Here is a 22,978-nt window from a genome sequence, read left to right on the forward strand (position 1 = left end):
TACAAGTTACACATTAATAGCCTAAAATAATAAAGTGAAATAATAAAAACAACTTGTACAACTTTACTAAATCTGTTGTTTTAAGAATGAATGTGGACATGTTTGAATTTCCATAAGGTCATTTTTAGTGTCAAGATACTAGAGTCTAGAATAAACTAGAGTGGACAGAAACCAAAATGATTATAACTAATTATTAAACAACAACCTGTCTGGTCATGCCTGACTCTACTAAATATAAATACAAAACTAATATTTTTACATAGTTGAAATCTGAATTAACAGCTTCTAAAAGCCCACATTTCTTACTAAACAGCTTAACATTTTCATCTCTTAAAAACTTTGAATCCAACCAAATGTGAATTGTACTGAATTTTTTTTCTTATTTTACTCAATATAACTGGAACTTTAATTAATCTATATAAACCAAAGATTTTTCACTTGGAATGTAAAATGGATTGGAAGATTTATCCTCTTATTTGTACAATATGTTTTAGGACTTGAATTTTATTCCAAATTGCACTGTAGTAAAATAAATAAATATTACTGACTTACTTGGAGGTTTCTTCCTTTTTAAAGGGAGTTTTTCCTTCCCACTGTTGCCATTGTGCTTGCTCAGGATGGGAGACTGCAACAAAGTGAAGATTCAACATGTCTGCTGGCTTCCTTACATAGAGAACTTTACTAATTGGCTTTTCTATGTATGTGGATGTTCCTGTAAAGTGTCCTGAGACAACTTTGTTGTGATACGACGCTATATATGTAAATAAACTGAACTGAATTGAATTGAATCATTTAATTTACTCAGGTGTCCCTGTAGACATTTTCAAATGTATTTTTTCACATTACACACTCATTATAAATCTCAAATCAAATTAGATTGCACCAAGCGGGTTAAATAAATAACGGGGTTAGAAGTGTGTGCAAGGAGTCCATTCTCCTCAGTTATTCAGAGCTCAAATCAGCTGCTATTTACTAATTCATTAAACCATATTTTATTTTATTTTTTTGTAGAAGGCATAAATTGCCAGGACTCTTATTTTCTATGATTTTTACTTAAAACATCATTTTCAGCAGTGGTGGAGCTGTGCTGTCTGAACACCTGGTGGCAGCACAGCTCACAGCCATGCACTGACCTACTTGCCCCAAATCACAGGGGCCAGCATCTCATTTAACTTTATCTTTCCACGGACAGCTTCATTTTAAACAAAATGAATCTGTCAGAATTTAATCTTCTCATCTCCAGCAGGTCAATGAAACTCCTGCACATTTTTTAAAATGGGTTCCTTTGGGTGAGAAAACCGTCACTGAGTCAGCAATTGACCCTTTGCGATATTATTTTTATTTCTTTACTCAGGGAGCCCCCGGTGAGCGCGGACCCTCAGGAGCCAGTGGTCCCAAAGGTGCCACTGGAGACCCCGGCCGTCCTGGAGAGTCTGGTCTTCCTGGAGCCAGAGTAAGTTTCTATTACACTCAGAACAACAAGGAGATCCTGTTCTGCTGTTATTAATACCACACATAGAGAAATATCATCCACTCTTTCAGTTATGACTCAATGTTAATTATTTAAGCTTATGTCATTTTTTCACACAGCATTATTTGGCTGAGTTTCTTTCCTTCCAGTCCATATTTTGAAGAATTATGGACACATTTCTACAAACAGAGCAGTATTTTATCAAAGTCATTTGCATGAAATGAGTTGCTGAACCACCTAATTTTATCGCTGGCCACTTTAAAACTACACTTTTCAGTTTCTAAATATTTAGGATGTGCTGCATCATGTGCTGTTCAGATGAACTAATTATGTCAGACAGCATCTCATCAGTTTTTGCTGCTCGTTTTCTGCACCTTCCCCTGATCCACACGTCTCTGAGCGGCAAATGATGTACGACTATAAACAAGCCTGATCCCCAGCAACATCAAATACTCCCTTTTACTTCCATTTTTACTTTTCAGACCATTAAAGTTATATAAGCATGACTGTTTAAAAGCTTAAAAAGTCACCTCAGCCCAATTTAGAGATCTTTTGTACATGAAATTCAAAGCTGGTTGAAACTTACGTCTTTTATTGATACAAGTTAATTCAATGTGAATTTTTTGACTATTTCCACATGTTCAAACTTGTTTTTGACCCAGTTGAGGTAGAATCTGGTGACATCAACCTGAGGCAGGTTTTATATCTCATGCAACTCGTTCAATTTAAAAAGGCTTCACAGATTTTTTTTTTATTTTTTTTTTTTATGTGTGAACCTTTACAGGATCTAAACAGACTAAACAGGTGAAGTTGGCGAATCTAAACATTTCTCCAAAAAAAAAAAAAAAACGATATCACAATTTTTGCAGCTCTGTGCAGCTTCTGGACGAGATTAATCCACCTTTTATGTGTGAAATCCCTAAAATTTGCAGGGATTTTACATTGTTACTGAACAGCATCTGTATTAAATGCATTTAGTTTTACATTGCACAACTGCTTGTTATAATTTGTGTTCAATGGACTCATTCACGAGTCTGTTTTTAGTCATTTCCATCAGATGTTGGTGCCTGTTACACTGATATTCAGAGGTGCAAATGGTTTTACACAGCACCGCATGTTCTACTCTCCCTCTTGTCAGAACATGTTTTCATGGATTGAGTGATCAGCTGGTTCTCACAGGGTTCTGTTCTCTTTCTGTTCTCTGTCAGGGCCTGACGGGTCGTCCTGGAGACGCTGGACCTCAGGGCAAAGTTGGACCCTCTGTAGGTGCTCTTTTTATGGCATAACAATTTATACTGCCAATGTCAGTTTAGGCTTTTTTCCCCCTTCACTTTACCTTTGGATCACAGCCACTCCAAACCATTAGACCCAGTTCTAGAGTAAATTAAGAGTGCACAGCATTTATCATGATACATGCACATTTATATGAGCTGCTGTGATTCTGGAGTTTGTAACTGAGCTGATCTGCTTTCATCAGGGAGCTCCTGGTGAGGATGGCCGTCCAGGCCCCCCAGGCCCCCAGGGAGCCCGTGGACAGCCTGGTGTCATGGGATTTCCTGGACCCAAAGGAGCATCTGTGAGTTCTCATGAAGCTTAACGCATTCTTTGTATCAAGACAGTTCTGCTATTTGATATCGTATCTGTCCATGATGAAACTCTATCATGAATAAATGATAATACACCTGGTCAATACTTTCTGCCATGCTTTTAAGCACCTTTATTTTATGTAATGTGCACCATGCATCAGTGACAAGTGCATTGTGTCTCTTTTATTAGGGCCTGCCTGGCAAGTCAGGTGAGAAAGGACTGGCTGGAGCTCCTGGTCTAAGAGTAAGTATTTTATTAGTTGAGTGTAACACACACCATCCAAGCAGATTCAAATTGAGTTGTAGTCATAAATGATATGATTATCATGAGCTTATTTTAAAGTGTAATCTATAATTTCTCTAATATATTGCCTTCTTACCTGCTTCTTGTCAATTTTTTTACAGCAAAACATATAAAATCAATCTAAAACATTAATAATATTTAAACTTTATGTTCTCTGGTGTTTGGAACTCAAATATAACTTGAGAAAAATATTTACTGTTTTAAACCCTGCAGCTTCAAAATCATCAAAGTGAGTCATTTAAAACTTTGAAGCTGTGACACGTTTAGTTGTGGCTACACGTTAGTTCAGCCACATACTGGAGGTTGTGTTGAACAGCCCCATCGTAGCCCTGATATGTTTGTGAAGCTAATAGCATCACCTTTGGTCCTGATTTTTATCTGTCCCTGCTCCTCAGGGTCTGCCTGGCAAAGATGGAGAAACCGGCTCCGCTGGACCCCCTGGCCCTGCTGTAAGTATCTCCATCTTCCTGCTCCGACTCTCTATAGCTTCAATGCTGATTTTATCTCTTTTGCTAAGTCTGCACTTAGATCCACCCCTACAGTATCTCAATTTCCCAGACGGTCTTTACAATAGCTCTGTCTGAGGTGAAAAAGAACGCTCGTGTCTTGATATTATGAGATTGGATGCCAGACTCAACGACCTTCTTCCTGTTTGAGTTTGTGTCTCAGAGCACTGAAAAAGTCGGTTTAACATAAAAAATAGATGACAAATTAGTCATGGTTAATGATTTAAGAGCTGTGTTGTTTTTAAAAAGTTCTAATCATTTCCTACCATTGTATCTATGATTATGCATTCATTGTCTTGCTGATGAAACGTGATGATAATGGGATGTGGATTATCTGTTCAGGGTCCTGCTGGGGAGAGAGGAGAGGTGGGACAACCTGGTCCATCAGGCTTCCAGGTGAGTCTGTCTATACCTTAAATGGCTGAAATGACTGATTAAAAAAAACTCTTATTTTGAAATCAACAACTTTCTGCAATTTAAATATTTGTACAAATATGAATTTTACTCAGTTTTACTCAGAAGTCCTCTGAGTGCTTTTTAATTTGTGCCAGGTTTTCTGATAAAATCGGTGGTTAAAGTCAGTTTTCAAAGGATATTTTTGTGAACACTTTATAGCACGAGCAATCCACTGAGAGTTCCTAGAGATGCTTGTGTTGCGACAAAAAACCAAAGCGTGATTTTTATATTTAACCGTAATGTTGATTTTTGAAGATGTAAATCTACATCTTTGTGTTTACTATTATAATTAGTGCTGACTGTTTCTTCTTCTCTCCTGTGTGCAGGGTCTTCCTGGACCTCCTGGACCTCCTGGAGAAGGAGGCAAGCCTGGAGACCAGGTTGGTGCACTTCTTTTAATGAAGAACCGTAGCTCACGCCAATAGAAAAAGTCCCAATGTTAATGTTTTCACTGCTTATTACAAAGTCGTTTTAAAGTGCTGCATAATGAGCTCTAAAGACAGAAACACTTTTACATGTTCGTATTATCAAACTAAAAAGAAAAGGAAAAAATAAAAGATGATCCCTTTTAGGCATTTGAGCTTTTCTGCCGACTGAATTAGACTTTGTTGATGTTCAAAAGTGTGAAACAAACACATTTGTTAAATGCCATAAGATAATTTAATTTGTTTAATTGAAAACTGTTCTAACTTTTCCCCTTCGCTTGTCTTCTAAGGGTGTTCCTGGAGAGGGTGGACCTGCTGGTGCAACTGGACCCAGAGTAAGTTTGCAGTTGGTTTAGCTAAATTCTGGTCTGCTGAGGATTATATACGCTGTTAATTATTGCTGTGACCTTTTTCTTTTTTTTTTTTCCAGGGAGAGCGTGGTTTCCCTGGAGAGAGAGGAGCTGCTGGCCCTCAAGGTCTGCAGGGACCCAGAGGCCTGCCTGGAACTCCTGGAACCGATGGACCCAAAGTGAGTCCAGCAACCGGAGGACAGTGATCAAATTAATAAACGCTGTTCCATGAAGGTTACTCACTGGAAAATAAGTTTCTTTGAATGCAACAGCACACACACGACTGGCTGATAATTACCTCTGGGATCTGGAAGTTGACTGGTGCAGATATTTATTTATTTATTATAAACTTGAAGTGGTGAGGAAAAAACACCATTTAGGATATAAACCACTAAATCTTTTGCTTTGAATTATTAGCGAGAGATCGGCTCATGGACGTCTGTATTACATCTGGGCCATGAAACAGCAGCTTGGTCCTCCTGATGAGGAACATTTCATCACATAAGAGGGAATTACCTCAGGGGTGGCTCAGCGGCAGCAATTCCCAAATTAGAGTTATTGGGTCTAAATGATTAACAGAAGAACAAAGCAGAAATTGTATTTCTGATTTATGAACTTCTGCTTGATTTTCTGACTTGACCTGAATTTTTTCTTTACCTCAAGGTTTAAAGTTCAGGTGTGACAACAGGTCTAAATTCTCCTAAATTCTTTTTGTTTTATTTTTAAAAAGCTATACTTTCTTGTAAAATTTTAAAGTGATCTTAATAACTATTTTTCAGTCTTTCTGAAGGCCTTTTAAAGTGTTTCTTTGGACTTTGCCTGTTTTATATATATATATATATATATATATATATATATATATATATATATATCATTATTGTCCAACTTTAGTATTAGGCCATTCAACATAGTGTGCAGTGAATGCATAAAAAAATTAGGAAAATGGACAAGTGGGGGTAAAAGTGGAGACAAATATTACTAAAGCAGATGAACAGTACCTGAAAAGTGTCTCTTTAAGAAAAAAGAATTCAATAAATTGAGTTTTCAGCTATTAGCTTTTAGAAAATCAGCTTGGTGTTGCTAAAATGTCATTTTATGTGACAAACGTTAGTATATGTAGTATTTTTCATAGATTTATCTGCAGAAATTGGAACAAATTTACTCGTCGGGACCAGATGCTTGAGAACAAAATTCTAAAAGATTTGATTTAAACTTAATTTTTTGCTAAAGTTGCTCAATGAGTTCATTCTTTGAGTTGAGAGGGCTTTTTATGCCTGAATGATTCGTCGGTCAGAGTTAAGTGGTCAACTACTGGACTAAAAAGAAGCAAAAGCATCCAAATGCCAAAGAAAACATTGGAATGTCTCCTGAAAGCCTGAAAAATTATTGCCCAAAACCACTTTACAGGATTTCAAGAAAGTCTGGATCCTTTGAATATAAGGTTTAAAACATGAAAATATGACGCAGTTTGTGTTTGCATCTAGACTTTTGCACAATGTGTCACTTCAATTCCTCACCTCATGTTTTCCAAAATCTATACCATCCAGAAGCCCTTTCTGTATTCAAATCTTACAGTTTAATCTAATAAAACCTTTATGTTTAAGAAAAATCCTCTTATTTTACATTGCGATCAATAGCTCGATATATTTTTAGTCAAGTCCTTCACTTCCTTGTCCACGGCAGTTTGTCCTCACAGAGAGCAAAGGAAGAGCTAAAAGCAATGACGATTCACATTTTAGTTTATCAGCTCAGATTTTAATCCCACTTTATAGATTTTTTCCCCACTGTTAGGTCAAACAAGAGTGGATGGAGAGGATGAGGATTAGAGCCAGCATGTATGTGATGGGGCCTGAGTGTGTGGGGGTGGGAGGGCAAGCAGACAGTCTGTAGGTTGGTGTTAAAACAGAATCATTTGCTGCACAAGCCTCACAGCTTCGCACATCAATCATCTGGCCCTTTGAGTTAGAATAAACAGCAGTTTCAAAGAAGCAGCAGCCCCAAACTGATTGTTGTGTGAGCCCTGCTGTTCGCCGTGATGACTGAAGAGAGGATGCAGATGCGTGTTGCTGTGTTTGTGCGTCTCAGGCTGCAGCAGAAAGCACTGATGACAAGTCTTTCATGGAGTGGGTCTGGTGGAGCCACTTTAAAAAAATCAAAGTCTGCATTTGCTTTCATTGTCTTGGCTTTGATCTGTAGAACAGATCATGGTCTGATAAAAGTTTCTTGTCTTTGCCTTACACAGACTTAAAGGTGCGCCTTTATGAAATAATGCTTTTGTTTCCAAGACTAATTAATGAATAGTCCGTTTTCTTTTTTTGTTTTGTATAATTAAAAACTCTTCCTATATTTTCTTTCTGGCAGCACGATAGCTCAGTGGTTAGCACTGTTGCCTCACAGCAAAAAGGTCCTTGGTTCAATTCCCGGTTGGGCCTGGGGTCTTTCTGTGTGACGTTTGCATGTTCTTCTCGTGCTTGTGTGGCTTTTCTCCGGTTTCCTCCCTCAAACCTAAAACATGCATGTTAGGCTGCCTTCAGGCCCAGACCTCCCTTGCAAAAGAGATCTGTGATCTCAATGGGATTTGCCTGGTTAAATAAAGGTTAATAATTCGTGTTTTGATGACCTTGAAGGCAACATGCCATGACCAAGATTAGGGCTCTCTTTTGTTTCTTCAGTTGTGTCAAAGCTGTGAGGTGTCCCCATTTTTATTTGGCATTTATTTAAAAAACAAACACAAGTTCTTAGCAAAAGCCATATTTGGGTCAGAACATGTAAAATTATCACTTCAAAAATCATGTGTCAGCACCTGCACCAACACATACATTCATTCATTACCTAATAATCTTATATTTGTTTTAGTTCATGTCACAACTCTCTGCTACAGTTGCACTAAAGTGTCTCTTATTTCTGTAACAGGGAGCCATTGGACCTGCTGGTGCTGCAGGAGCTCAGGGGCCCCCGGGCCTGCAGGGTATGCCTGGAGAGAGAGGAGGTGCTGGCATTCCAGGACCCAAAGGAGACAGAGTAAGCTATGATGGAACAGAGGTTTTTTTTTAATGAATATGTGTATATTAAATATGCAGAATTTTTAAAAAATATGCTCCAGTTTCACACATATTCTCTGTAAGTGATTGTTTTCTTTTGGTTAATCTGTGCAGGGTGACGTTGGAGAGAAGGGGCCTGAAGGTGCTCCCGGCAAAGATGGTGGCAGAGTGCGTGACAGCCTCTTATTTTAGATTTTATGAGAAACAATACAGACAATTTTTTTGTTCAAAATGTTTAATTATTGCAAATTTTGAATTTTAATGTAGGGTCTCACTGGTCCCATCGGTCCTCCTGGACCTTCTGGTCCAAACGGTGAGAAGGTGAGCGTTGTTCCTTTTCTCTGGAAATTGCATCCTAACTACAATCTGTCAATACTTAAGTGCAAGAATGTCACCGACTGCATATAAAAATGCTATTTTTAACTTGACATTTATCATTGCTGATGGCTCTGTGCTTCTTGTAGGGAGAATCTGGGCCTACTGGACCTTCTGGAGCTGCTGGTGTTCGCGGTGCTCCTGTAAGCTGATGTTTTATTGTTTAAGTAACTTTCATTTAACCAAAAAAACATTAATATTTTGTACAATATTTTAAAAAATGAGCATCTCATACCATGCTTATAAAAATAGTACTTGGTAAAATGCACAACTGGTCTTCATGCACAAACTATGTAACTTAATTAAATGTAAAGTTAGAAGATTATTTCTGACAACTAAAGTTCTTAACTGTACCTTTAATAAATCTAAAGGGTGTGCGGGCGGAGGTATGGTGGTGTGGTGATTTGTGTCATTGCCTCAAAATGAACAAGGTTCAGGTCTTTGTTGAAGTCTTCCTGAGTGGATATTGTGCTCTCTCTACACCTGGGTGGGTTTTATTTAGAGTACTCCAACTTCCTCGTGTCCCTAAAACATCCATGGTGATGTCTGTAAGTGTGCATAGTGGTACATATTGAATAAAGTACATTTTTACCATTGCAGCATTGCTCGTGCACAGATACAGACAAGTAGGAACAAAAACACAAACCTAAAGTTTGTACACTGAGGTGCAACAATAAGGACAAACCATTTGTATCTTAAGATAACAATCCTTATATTTTGACGTTTACAGCGTAATAAAAAAAGGTATGAAATACTTCAAAATATTTTTTCTTTCTAATTAATCAGTTCTTACAGAGACATTTTGAAAGTGATGGTTGAATAAAGCAGATGTTTTCTGAATTGAATTTATATGTTTATCATTTAACCTAAACGCTGTTTAATTTGCTCTATTTAACCTCCAGGGTGACAGAGGAGAGACTGGACCTCCTGGACCTGCTGGGTTTGCTGGACCTCCTGTAAGTTTGACTAAAAAAGAAAACTTAAAACAGCAATAAAATGTGATACATTGTGTTTCTGCTGATTGATAAAGCAGATAAATTAAAGCTAGTTTTAGTCCAGTCATAAATAATAAATACTTAAGTAATCTAAAAAAATGTGTTACTTTATTTATCCATGAAAAAAAGTGTTTAGACAATATTTAAAATGTTACAAGTGACAAACACTAAAAGCATTTTTTATATATGAAGCAGTATAAAAATAATCAAGGCCACACCAGTGAAGAAACCTCTTATTTCCTAAAATCTCTAAAACTGTTAAAAATTAAAATATTTCAGATTTGTAAGTCACTTACATCATTTATCAGAGTCAGAGATTCTTTATTGTCGTTCGCACAACATGTGGTACATGGGGTGGAACGAAATTATGTACACAGGGTCCCAGTTACATCCAACAATAAAATGTAAAAGAAAAACAATGATACCATTTAAGATATGAACTAAGAAAAACATCAACTAAAAATACACTAAGCACTAATAGCATAAAAACATTATGTCGAACAGCAGCACGAACATAAGAATGAGTCTGTGTGAGCAGATGAGTACCCATGAACACCTCAACATGAAACAGATCAGCAGTGACATTGAAACAGATCAGCAGCAGCATGATGTAATTTTTCACAGGGATTATTCTGGTTAGAGATTTGTGAGTCTAACAGCCTCAGGGTAGAAGATCTTCCTGAGTCTAGTGGTTCTACACTTAATGCTCCTCAACCTCCTTCCTGAGGGGAGCGGGGCAAAAAGTGTGTGTGCTGGGTGAGTGGGGTCCTTCATGATGCAGGTGGCGTACTTCCTGCATCTGGAGGTGTAAATGTCTGTGATGGAGGGGAGACTGACTCCAACAGACTTCTGTGCAGCATTCACCACTCTCTGCAAAGCTTTTCTTTCTGTAGCTGTGCAGCCTCCATGCCACACGTTGATGCTCGAGCACAGGATGCTCTCCACTGCACACCTGTAGAAGGAGGTGAGGACTGAGCTTCCCAGACCAGCTCGTCTCAGCCGCTTGAGGAAGTAGAGTCTCTGATGAGCTTTCTTGATCAGGCTGGTGGCGTTGTTGCTCCAGCTGATGTTGTCATTCATGTGTACACCCAAGTACTTGTAGTTGGAGACCACTTCCATCACAGATCCTCTTATGTTCAGGGGGATGTAGGTGTGTTAGTTCCTTCTGAAGTCCACAATTATCTCCTTTGTCTTTTTCACATTGATATGAAGGTTATTCTCTTTGCACCAGCTCTCCAGGTGTTCCACCTCTTGCCTTTAGCTGAACTCTTCATTGTTTGTGATGCATCCAACCTGTATCATCTGCAAACTTTATAATATGACAGCCTGGATGGGTAGCTGGCTGCACAATCATACGTGAGCAGAGTAAACAGGAGATGGCTCAACACATATCCCTGAGGAGAGCCAGTGCTGAGGGTTATGGTGGAGGAGGAGAAGTTGTGGATCCTCATTGACTGTGGTCTGTGTGTTAAGAAGTCTAGTACCCACTTGCAAATGGAGGGGCTTAGTCCTAGTAATAGTTTGTCCATCAGGGTTTGGGGGATCATGGTTCATTCATCATTTATACCTTCTTACAAGAAAAATGGCTTATTTTGGACTGACAGTTTATTTCCAAAGATACATAATATCCTAAAGAATTTTGAACTGGCCCAAAAAATTTTTGAAAAGTAAACAAAATCCAAAGAAAAGTTGAAAGATCTTCAGAAAACCTGGATCATGACCACTAGAAAAGATTACAAGAAAGGATTCTTGGATGAAGATCTGAAGAGATGAGGGGTGACTCGAAACTTTTGCACAGCGTTGTCCTGTTTGTCTTAAACTTGCACGGCAGCAGCAAAGCATCTTTATTCAGAAGTGTTCATGCACTGATTTGTTCTGCAGAACTTACTTTGTTTTACATTTCAGGCTGGGCTCTGTTAGATGACAGAGATTCAGTAAAGATTTTCCGCTCACCGTGTCGGTCGTTGTGCTCGAGTTTTCCATATAATTTCACCCTTTTGATGATTTTATGTGCTGTAGATAAGACGCTCAGTTTTTGTCCATGCAGTTTTCACCAAGGGCTAAACGTTTCTTTGTCATTTCTTATCATTTCTTAGTTCGGCTCACTGCTGTTTTGATATGTGTTGCTGGTAGAAACTCAAAACAATTAGTTTTGCTATTATGAAAAGCTGACATTTAAATTATTTTTTGTTCTATTTCTGGTCAAAATCACTGTTCAAATGATTCACTAAAGATCTTGTTTTATTGAGCCTTTTTCCAACTTTTTAAAAATGGTGTAGTATTCAATTCAGTATTTGTAGTTAAAGTATTGAGTACAAAATGAACATTACTCACAGAACTCCTGCAGAGATATTAGAAGAAAATATTAAAATATTCAGCTTTATGATCACTATGGTATTGAATTTGTTAAAGTATAAGTTCAAACTGAGTGAAAATTTTAAATTCAAAGAAATAACTTTAAGTGGATGTGAGTTGTTTTAATGCACCACCGATAACACGTATAATTTCAAACAAGGAACAGCTTACATGAAATCATTTTGTATATTTGTGTGAATGTTTATGAAGCATTCACACTATTGTGATGCATTTTTCGTCCTTACGTTTTTCAGCATCTTTCTCGTTCCACAATTTTTGTACTGTTTAAACAAATCATAAAACATCTAGCTCGTTCAGGAGAAGGGTGCTACAACTATTGGTGCAACTTTAGCTGTTTGAAATATTTAGCCTTTTTTGCCTTTTTTTTTTTTTCTCATGAACTGAGCTCATTTTCCATCCTTCAAATCTTTAGATCTGTTTACAACCTTTCACTGCTCCTTTCACATTTTGTTCTGGTTCAGCTTCCTTGTGCAAATTTACTCTTTCAGCTACTTTCAGCTGTTTTGTGATCCTTTTGGGTCCTTTCTGCTGACTACAACATTTTTGTGCTTCTTTTAATGTATTTCTGCTAATTTCAGCTTGTTATGCTCCTTTCATCTTATTTATGCAAGTTTCGACTTATTCTGCTATTCCAGCTACTATTTAACTGTTTTTATGCTAATTTTAGCTTTTTTGTCTAATTCCACATTTTTTTGCATAAATTTAAACTTTTTTCAGCCTAATTCAGCAAAAATGTGCTCTCTCCACTTTCTTCTGGTAACTTAAGCTTCTTTCTGCTCTTTCAGCTACTTTTCAGGTGATTATTTTAGCTAATTTCAACATTTTCCAGATAATTTCCACTTTTGTTTCTTTCAGGATAATTGGACAAACATGTTCTTTCTGCTTTCTTCTGCAATTTAAGCTTGTTTTACCTTTTTCAGCCAGCTTTTTAGCATTTTTAGCTTTTTTTTTTTTTTTTTGCTGTTTTCAGATAAAATCAAGTTTTTCATGTTAATTACTAATTAACTTCTTTATGCTAATTTCCGCTTGTTATGCTTTATTCAGCTTTTTTCTGCTAGTTTCAGCTTTTTCTGCTCTTTCTGCCACCATTCAGCTCTTTTGATGCTTGTGGCTTTTTCAGCTAATTCCACATTTTTAAGCTCATTTCAGCTCTTTCCACTTCCTTCTGGTAGTTTAATGTTTTTTCTGCCTATTCAGCTACTTTTCAGCTTTTTTGTGTGTGTGTGCTAATTTCAGCTTTTTAGCTAATTTCCTAATTTTTGTGCTAATTTATGCTTTTTTTTTTAAAACTTAATTCAGAAAATATGTGTTGCTTATGCTTTCTTCTGCTAATTTAGTCTTGTTCTTCCATTTCAGCTACGCTTCAGAATGTTTTATCTAATTTCAGCTGTTTCTCAGCAAGTTCTTCTACATTAAGCATTCACACTGCATTTTTTTTTTTTTGCAGGAAATGCAATTTCTCGTGTTTTTTTTTAACTTTCAGATTAAGCTTAGCTTTTTTAATTTACCTACAGAAAAAGAAGAAACTTGGAGCAACGTCATCGAGCATGCACATTTTGTTTTGAACAGTAAAACATTCAAAAGAATGAACAATAATCATTGTACCAAAACACATGAAGTTTACAGTGAAACAATGTAATGTTCATTTCATTTAAAAGAAAAGCATAAAACCCAAAGAATGTGTTTATTCATATAAACATCAGGAGCCAGCTTAAATATGTTTTACTTTGTTAAAAAGAAGCACAAAATGACAGAAATCTAGCAGAAATCAATCATCACTTTGAAATTAAACTTTATTTGTCCCTGTTTTAAACTTCCATCAGTTCATTATTCTGTCATGTTTCCTTGGTGGATAATTGTAGAAACATATTAGTTTGTAGACTGTCAGAAACCGTAGCATCTTCAGTTCATTTCCCAAGGTCTCCAGACAGATATCAAACAGATGGTTTTCATAAACCACATCCTTCCAAATGAGTTTCATCAATTTGTTTCTTACAACAAAATTGATGTCTGGACTTTTTTCCCTTCAGGTTACACCATGATTAATTATAGATTTTGTGTCAAGGTGGATACCACTACAACATCTGTAAATATATAAACAAATACAGTTCACAACTTACTGTAACATCACATCGTGTCACGACACAGACTGATAACAAACACGCATGCCGCTGAAATCAGCAGCAGCTTTACTGGAGCCTGAGTTGGTTTTACTGGAAGTCAAAATATCAGTCAAGTTCTCTGTCAAATAAAAATAAAATAAACACATATACACATTTTTAAATGAAGTTCTTGAATTTATCTACTTAACTCTGCTGTAAAAAAATCCCTTCAAGTCCTTAAAAACTAACCTGTACAAAGCTCAAGATGAAAATTATCAATAATTTTATTTTCTATTAACATGATCAAGTCGAAACACTAAAGCAGTACACGCATGGAGGTTTTAACTAATTGAGACATGTAACTCAGTAAAAACTCGTGTTTGTGTTTTTCTTTCAGGGTGCTGATGGTCAGCCTGGAACCAAGGGAGAGCAGGGAGAGTCTGGACAGAAGGGAGATGCTGGTGCCCCTGGACCCCAAGGACCATCTGGTGCCCCTGGACCTGCAGTAAGTGTCATTGTTGTATTTATCTGTGCAGCAAAGCTGCGAAACACTAAATGTTTTTGTTAGTTGTGTCTTAACCACAGATAGGGATGGCATATATGAAATGAAAGAAGTGCTGTTCAGTTTGTGTTTTAATGAAAAGGACATTTTGTATAATATATATATCAAATGATTGACATTTCACTGCAGAAAGAACATGTTTTTTTTGTACAGTTCAGTAGAAACTTTCGTTTTATGTCCGTGTTGAACATTTATGGATTTAAGAGCAGGTCACAGTGACAGCTGAGCTTGTCACTGATTGTGCAGCACAAGGCAGAATAAAAGATTAGCTTCAAAAACACATAAACCAGAAACCTAAAGGTCACGTTGTAATGCACTGAATGTTTGCTGTTTCAGGGTCCTACAGGAGTTTCTGGACCTAAAGGTGCTCGTGGTGCTCAGGGACCTCCTGTGAGTGATCTTTTGCCTTTATTGTATTAAGTGTCTCACATTTAATTATTGGATGCTGCTAAACTGTTTTACTTTTGGGCTGGTGCTGTTTGGATCCGCTGTTTTGCAAAGTATTATTTTGTTTTTGCTTAAATTAATCTTTTCTCTGTTAGGGTGCTACTGGTTTCCCAGGAGCTGCTGGCCGAGTTGGACCTCCTGGTCCCAATGTAAGTTCAGCGTCCACTTGCATCCATACAATTGAGTTGACACTTAAAAACATTATTCCATATGTTTGAATCAAAAAACTAACAAACATTGTAATAAACATAGTTTAGTTTGCAGCCAATGGTTTTTTTTTTTTTAAATGCCACCCAATTTATAGAAAATGTAAATCATTCACCCCACAACGTCTGCACCCCCACGTTCCCAAAGCAATTTGTATGACACAGCAGGATGCTGTTTGGAATATTACCATTTAACCTAAAAGAAGGACAGCATGTCAAAAATCTGATGCAGGTAAATAAATGTGTTGTCAGGAAGTATTTGGAGCCATAAGATAAAAAAATGCACCCCCTTGTTTTGATATTCTTTTTGAGTCCACTTAAAATAAACATATTTTTTTATATTATATATTTCTAATAATTCAACATTTTATATGACTTTTATGTGTGTCTGCTTATTAGGGTAATCCTGGACCTTCTGGTCCTGCCGGGCCTCCTGGTAAAGATGGACCCAAAGGTGTAAGAGGAGATTCTGGACCTCCAGGAAGACAGGGTGACGCTGGGCTTCGTGGTTCTGCGGGAACTCCTGGAGAGAAAGGAGACGCTGGAGAGGATGGTCCTCCTGTGAGTAAAGCACCCAACACAGAGAGCTTTCACATAATCTGAAACTTTGTGACCTTCTTGAGCTTAAAAGTATTTGGTTTCTGAAACACCCATAAACCATTGCATACAGGTGTTTGTTTAAAAATGAAGACCTTGATTATTATTATTTTTTACCTGGATTACTGCGCATGAACTTTGGTGTTTTGAACCACTTTGGCATGTCTGCCTCAGAGGTGTTGACGGAGGAGAGGGCATCTTATCACCAGCAAAATGTTTTGTTTTTTTTCCACTATGGGAGCGAGTTGTTTGTGGAACTTAGTTTGTTTGGTGGCAGATTGAAGAAGTCCTTTGGATGAAGGACGAAATATCTCAGCAAAGTAAAGAAACCATCCAGATGACCAGACTGAACATTGTTGGATTTTGACCTGGATTATTGAGCATGAACTTTGGTGTTTACCCAGAGATGCTGTGTGTTGAATGTTTTTATTTTTATTTATTTATTGTATCTTATATTTATAGCCCCTTTAGTGTATTTATTTCAACCTAGAGAGTCATTTTTAGCAGTAATGGACCCAGTAGCCATTGACATAGAGCTGTCAGTATCCATCTCTAATAGCAGACTAAGACATATGACGATGCTGAGCAACACAACCCAGAGACAGTCTGATGATGGGACTCCAGGCTTTTACCCTCCCACCACTCAGAGTCACACACCAGTCATAAATACATGACGAGTCCTGTCAGGATAATGACAGCCCATGCCACAGAGGATCACCGTCTCCAACACTAAGGCAGCTGCTGTGTTTCTTCTTCCTATAGATTTCATCCTGTGTATAAAGTCTCGACTCTTGTTTTATCACATAAGAGCCTTTGTCTGCCTACTGCGTGTCCAAGCCGTCACTTAGAGTCAGGTGTTCATTGTGAACACGGTTTCAGGAAACAGCGAGACATTTTGACAGAGCAAGATGAGGTGAGGATGATGCAGAACAGAAAGCTGATGGAGAAATTCATTCTGATACCACGACTGGGAATAAAATGTGCAGAAAGTGACAGAAAATATATCACAGTTTCATTTTTACAATTGTTAAAACAAAAAGTATGTGGCTTCTTTTAAAGTGCTAAATAGTCCAAATAAATAAATATCACCTTACCGTACTGGTAATTGGGTTTTCTGCTGTTTGCTTTCCCCCTCAGGGTCCACCAGGTCCCTCAGGTCCTCAGGGATTGGCTGGTCAGCGCGGTATTGTTGGTCTGCCTGGACAGCGAGGTGAAAGAGGCTTCCCTGGTCTGCCTGGACCTTCTGTAAGTAACATTGTGTTGTCTGTTCATGTAACAAGTCCAATTCATTGGCCAGTTTGTCAGTTTCCCCCTCTTCATTGATAAATAATTTGATTAACAGATTCATTTTTAACAGATCATATAAAAATATCCCAGTCCTAAATTCTAATACCTTGTTATGACATCCTCTAATTAAATGTTTTATTCAAAAACATGGTGATAAACAACAGACTCTGTTCAAGTTCAAGTTCAAGTAGGTTTTATTATCATTCACATCACATGTGGTACATGAGGTGGAACGAAATTGTGTACACAGGGTCCTAGTTACATCCAACTACAGCAAAAATATAAATTGTGAAAAGAAACTGTAATAAGGATCTAAGATATAAACTAAGAAATATTAAACACAAATAGTGCAAAACAATATGCCGAACAACAGCAGCACCAACATGAGTCTGCATGAGCAGGTGAGTATGAATGAACACAGCAGCATGAAATAAATCAGCAGCACGAGATCAGCAGCATGAGATCAGCAGCATGGATAATCAGCAGCACAGCTATGATAATCAAGATAATTAAGAATCTAGAAACAACTGTGAGAGAAAAAAACCCAGCAGGATCAGAGAGAACAGACTAAAAACACAAAAACAGAACTCAGAACTACAAAACCCAGATACTACAGCAACTGTACAAAACTGAGAATGTTTAGAAATTTGATTGAACACATTCAAACTTAGCCCTCACGTTACTTTGTGCTGCACATGGGTTATGTTTTGTGACTGTATCTTGTTTAATTGGTGTCTGGACAGAGATGCACGACATTGGATTTTTGGCCGATATCCGATATGCCAATATGTTAAAACTTATTTGGCCGATACCGATATTTTTCTATACTTCCACTTGTCAGAACATAGCCCTCTTATTTAGGCTTATTTGCTACAAAAAATGTGCAGCAGTTGTAAGAGCTGGTGGCATGTATTCAGTAACAGCCATAAAGCACTTTTACTTATATTAAATGGAAAGTGTTAAATGTTATTTATTAGCATTAGTCACCTGTGATGCTGTCTCACTTGTGGAGGCTTGTTCCAGGTTCCTATAGCTGCAGTGTGGGATCCTCTGCACTCCAGTGCATGAAGGACAGCCTTTTTAAGTTCAAAGTTTTTGTCTATCCATTGTGTCGTAAGACTTAATCATGCTAACGGGGCTAACACTTGATGTCCAAATATGTGTTGTAAAAATCACCCAAGTGCTATCGTCCATTAACTTCTCAATGACGTCGTAAATGACGGCTTGTAACTCGGGTAAGGCTACATTGAAAAAATATCTCTGACTGGGGACAATGTAGCGAGGATTAATGTAGTCCAAAAATCTTCGTATTCCAATATCCTCAACCAAAAAAAAAGGCTTCCACACCGTGGATATTTTGACTTCTTCCTCTCCGTCATGATCAGATCAGGTAGGCGCGTGTGACATCATCACGTTGTGCTGGTGCTGCAGGCGTCCTTGTCACTGGGTTGTCATATAAAAACAACGTTTTTTATATCGGTGAGTTATTTTGATGGAATGGCTGATGTCCGATATTTCACTTAAATGCTAATATCGGCCGATACCGATACCATGCCGATAATATCGTGCATCCCTACTTGATAATGTACAAGACAAAAGTATGATGACATAAATATGATTAGCTGACATTTTTTGAACAGTAATTGATTTATAAGGGATGGGGAGGGCAATTTTTGTGGTAAAAATAGCATCGTATTGCTGCTTTTTTATCCTGAAATTGTCTACTGCAAGTCATAAAATATGGCGCTTTGTAGATACACTTTCATTGCACTATATTTGTTTTTATCTAACGTTGTCAAACAAAATGTAAATTAGAAATGTTGCTTGTATCATATAAAGGTGGTAAAAATAAAGTAAATAAAAATGGGGATAATAATTGTAATTGTTTCAGCAAAATTTCCACTTTGAGCTATAAACAAATGTTTCTCTCAGATTTATTTAACCAAACGCTCCTTGAGTTCTGATTGTTTCTGACAGAAACTGTTCAGACGTATAAAAAAACAACTCCCAAACTCATTTGCAGTGGCTTCTGCCTGAGTGTGTGTGTCTTTTTGAACACATTTTGTCTGAGTGACACAAACACAAGCGGACAGGCAGATTCAGACGGTGAAAACACAACCAGCCCTGCTGCTGCTGCTCAGAATAAATATACATGAACCTGCCGTATAAGCACAATGCTCTGTTTTGTCACTCAGTAAAGTAAATGTGGACAACTAGCAGACATGCTCCAGACTGACATTCTGCTGTGTCCTCCTTTTATTCAAAAATCAAAACACATCTCACGTTAAAATACAATATGGTATAAAAAATAAAATTAAAAACAGCTTCCTCTGCTTGCTTGATATGTGACATGACCACGTTTCTTATTTACACCATGTCAGTGGGCATGTCCTTAACATCAGTTATTCACCAAACCATCTTTATTATGGATGAAAGAAATGAGCAGTGGAAGTAAACTCACATAGGAATAAGATTTTAATAAGGTTACTAAATTGTAAATTCAGTTTGTGTAATTAGTTTTTGATTTACATTGAGAATATATAATCATGACATAAATACAAGTAACCTAAAGTATAAATTTAATATGCATAAATAATGTGTAAAGTAGTGTGATTGTTTAAATAAAAGCTGATCATCTGGCTTGGTCAAGCAGGAGTTAATCATATAAGTGGATCAACGTATCTGCAGATATGTATCTAATGATGATTACTAGAGTTTCTGTTTACTGGGACAAAAGCATGAAGTGATACTTCAAACTACTCACCAGTTCTGGTTTTTATCAGGTTTTTTTTGTTTGTTTGTTTTTTTTAGAGAAATTAGAGATTCAAAATTCAAACTGTTACAGAAACTTACTAAAGTTATTATTTAAAATACTTTGCGTTTAAAAGCTTGGATTTTAAGATGTGGACTTACTGTCCAAAAATGTGAACTTTTTTTTTTTTTTTTACATAAAATACTTTTAGTGTTCAGAAAATATATATAATGTATTTTTCAGACTATAAGGCGCACCGGATTAAAAGGTGTCATATCAATGAACGGGTCTGTTTTCATACATAAGGTGCATTAAGCGAAACAAAACAATCAGATAAGTCAAACTTTTTTCAACTCTTTCACAGTAACTCTCAACATTATTCAGTTGTACCACATAAAATTGATTCGAGGTCAGTAAGCACAACCAGAACTAGTACATAAGGCACACTGGATTATAAGGTTCACTGTCGATTTTTGAGAACATTAAAGGATTTTAAGTGTGCCTTATAGTCCGAAAAATGCGGTATATGTATATATATATATATATATATATATATATATATATATATATATATATATATATATATATATAACTTTGAATATTCAGATTGTTTTGTTTGGCCTGTTGATTTTTTTTTTTTCATCTGATTATAAACAGCCACATGTGTCAGCAAATTTCATTTACCTGGATTTTATGGTGAATATACAGGACAACCCCTGAAGCGGTAGTGCATGCGAATCAAAGTAGGATTTGTGTCTTTTTGTCAAAATCTAATGATGAGTTCTCTTCTTTCCCCTCAGGGTGAACCTGGCAAGCAAGGAGCTACTGGTGGTGCTGGAGACCGTGGACCCCCTGGACCTGTTGGACCTCCTGGACTCACTGGACCTGCAGGGGAACTTGGCAGAGAGGTCAGAAAATGACTAAAACATATATTGTGATTCATGTATTTTTTATTGTGCAGCTGCTACATCTAGTCCAATTTCAGTTCCACAGCAGGCCCTTAAAATACTGGTTTGCATCACACATCCATTTTCATTGTGTTTACACCAAATTATTAATGTGCTTGGTTGTAGCGGGCTTCATTATGCAGCTGATTTCTATTCAGTAGGACATCTGGCGAGGTACAGGTGCATACAAGAAAGGCTTTATGTTTGTCTGATGTCTGACAGGGTAACCCTGGCTCTGACGGACCTCCGGGTAGAGATGGAGCTGCTGGAATCAAGGTGAGAAACAGCGTCGAATCCACCATGATATATGAAGCTGATGTACACAGATCAGCCATAAAATTATGACTCTGCTGGCAATGAAAAAATCCCTCTTTGTTCTCTAAAATAAGTCTGATTGGTAAAAGCATGGGGGGGAACCTCTTGAGGGTGCCCTGAAGATGTGAGTTGTGAGGCAGTATATCTGTGGGCTGGACTTGGTTCCCATAGATACAATAAGAGCCAGTAAGATCAGTATCTGGGAGATTTAGAGGTTTGACAGAAACTTAAAACTGTTTTTTTGTTCTTTGAGTCAAGATGAGAGTCTGCGATGAAGTTAAACACAAAGCAGTCTGCTCCTCAGATAAATAATGTTATTAACTTACTTTTTATGTATATGGATGTTTCTGTTCACTGCCCTGAGATGACTCCTGGTGTGACTTGGTGCTATATAAATAAACTGAATTGAATTAAGTGTTTTCTACAATGTTTGGCTCAGCACGTTGCTGTCCTGCTGGAGGGATGGAGGCGCTGCTACTGTAAAGAAACAATTTGCTGCCATGTGGGGGGTGTGATTGTACTTCAACTGAGCTGAAAATTAACATATATATATATATATATAAGCAATTGAAGTTTAAAATAATATCCAGGTTTTTCGAGCAGAACACTGAGTTATATCAAGATGAGCTGTGTGGCTCAGTTGACCTGTCAGTGGTTATAATGTTTTGGCTGATCTGTGACCATTCACCATTGAATATGGTTCATATGCAGAACTGAAATGTTTCCCAGTAAATTTCCAAACAGTGTCAGTTTTAAACAATGTTCAATGCTGAGAAATAAATGTCAATGCTATCAACGGGCATTCACCATCCATCCATCCATTATCTTTACCCGCTTATTCCATTTTGGGTCACCGGGGTCGCTGGTGCCCATGTCCAGCAATCACTGTGCGAGGGGCGGAGTACACCCTGGACGGGTCTCAAGTCCATCACAGGGACACATAGAGACAAACGAGACAAACAAACATTCACTCTCTCACTCACACCTAGGGACAATTTAGTTACCAATCAGCCTAACATGCATGTTTTTGGACTGTGGGAGGAAACCAGAGCACCCGGAGAAAACCCACGCATGCACGGAGAGAACATGCAAACTCCACCCAAAAAGGCCCCTGGACCGGGGTTTGAACCAGGGACCTGCTCGCTGAGAGGCAGCAGCTCTACCAGTTGCGCCACCGTGCTGCCACATGGGCATTCACATTTAGTTATGTTTCTTTTGCTAAATGCTGCCAGTATTAATTAACGTTTTAATCCTTTAGTAGCCGCAGACCCTTGTGAACATTAAATACATTTCGTATTGATGAATTTGAATCATACATGTGCAATACATGGCCTTAAATAGAAAACGTCAATTAACTGACTTTCTGCTTCATACTTTGATGTGTGCTCACACTATGTAAAGAGCAAAGATTGTGGTAAATATAAATTCACTTTTGTCTTTGTCGTGCTCTTTTTTCTGCAGGGCGATCGTGGTAACACTGGTCCTGCAGGTGCTCCAGGTGCTCCTGGTGCTCCTGGTGCTCCAGGTCCAGTGGGACCCACCGGCAAGCAGGGAGACAGAGGAGAGTCTGTGAGTAACGACTAACACTGGGAAGCATGTCATTTTTAGTCTGTATCTAATATACAAAAAGTTTAAAATGCACTAAAGATTAAAGTGTTTATGGCACTTGAAATAAGACACATTTTATGCTCACTGATAATTAGCATATGACCTGATAACAAATAGAGAGAAGGATTTCTCCAGTGTTTTATCTCTAACAGGCTTTTTATTACAGAGAAAATTAAACTGTTTTTCTTTTCTCTGTTCTTTTCTCTTTTTATTCATATTTTTAATTAAAAGTTTACCATTTCAACCTCATTTAACTTTAAAATGTGCAGT

At 37.5% G+C, this 22,978-nt stretch overlaps 1 protein-coding gene across 1 annotated transcript in view; it reads left to right on the forward strand.

The window, feature by feature from the left end:
• The window catches only part of col2a1b (collagen, type II, alpha 1b), a 54,450-nt gene that overhangs the window by 27,468 nt on the left and 4,004 nt on the right, over positions 1–22,978 (forward strand). Inside the window, exons 19-40 of the mRNA XM_037679815.1 lie at positions 1,355–1,453; positions 2,680–2,733; positions 2,949–3,047; positions 3,248–3,301; positions 3,757–3,810; positions 4,210–4,263; positions 4,650–4,703; positions 5,039–5,083; positions 5,179–5,277; positions 8,012–8,119; positions 8,254–8,307; positions 8,407–8,460; positions 8,604–8,657; positions 9,417–9,470; positions 14,385–14,492; positions 14,886–14,939; positions 15,092–15,145; positions 15,602–15,763; positions 16,937–17,044; positions 20,639–20,746; positions 21,008–21,061; positions 22,562–22,669. Coding sequence (XP_037535743.1) covers positions 1,355–1,453; positions 2,680–2,733; positions 2,949–3,047; positions 3,248–3,301; positions 3,757–3,810; positions 4,210–4,263; positions 4,650–4,703; positions 5,039–5,083; positions 5,179–5,277; positions 8,012–8,119; positions 8,254–8,307; positions 8,407–8,460; positions 8,604–8,657; positions 9,417–9,470; positions 14,385–14,492; positions 14,886–14,939; positions 15,092–15,145; positions 15,602–15,763; positions 16,937–17,044; positions 20,639–20,746; positions 21,008–21,061; positions 22,562–22,669 — 1,692 coding nt within the window. The remainder of the gene's footprint in view (positions 1–1,354; positions 1,454–2,679; positions 2,734–2,948; positions 3,048–3,247; positions 3,302–3,756; positions 3,811–4,209; positions 4,264–4,649; positions 4,704–5,038; positions 5,084–5,178; positions 5,278–8,011; positions 8,120–8,253; positions 8,308–8,406; positions 8,461–8,603; positions 8,658–9,416; positions 9,471–14,384; positions 14,493–14,885; positions 14,940–15,091; positions 15,146–15,601; positions 15,764–16,936; positions 17,045–20,638; positions 20,747–21,007; positions 21,062–22,561; positions 22,670–22,978) is intronic.

The sequence above is a fragment of the Nematolebias whitei genome, chromosome 7 (assembly GCF_014905685.2).
Source record: "Nematolebias whitei isolate Nwh7 chromosome 7, NemWhi1, whole genome shotgun sequence".
In the NCBI taxonomy this organism is placed as follows: Eukaryota; Metazoa; Chordata; class Actinopteri; order Cyprinodontiformes; family Rivulidae; genus Nematolebias; species Nematolebias whitei.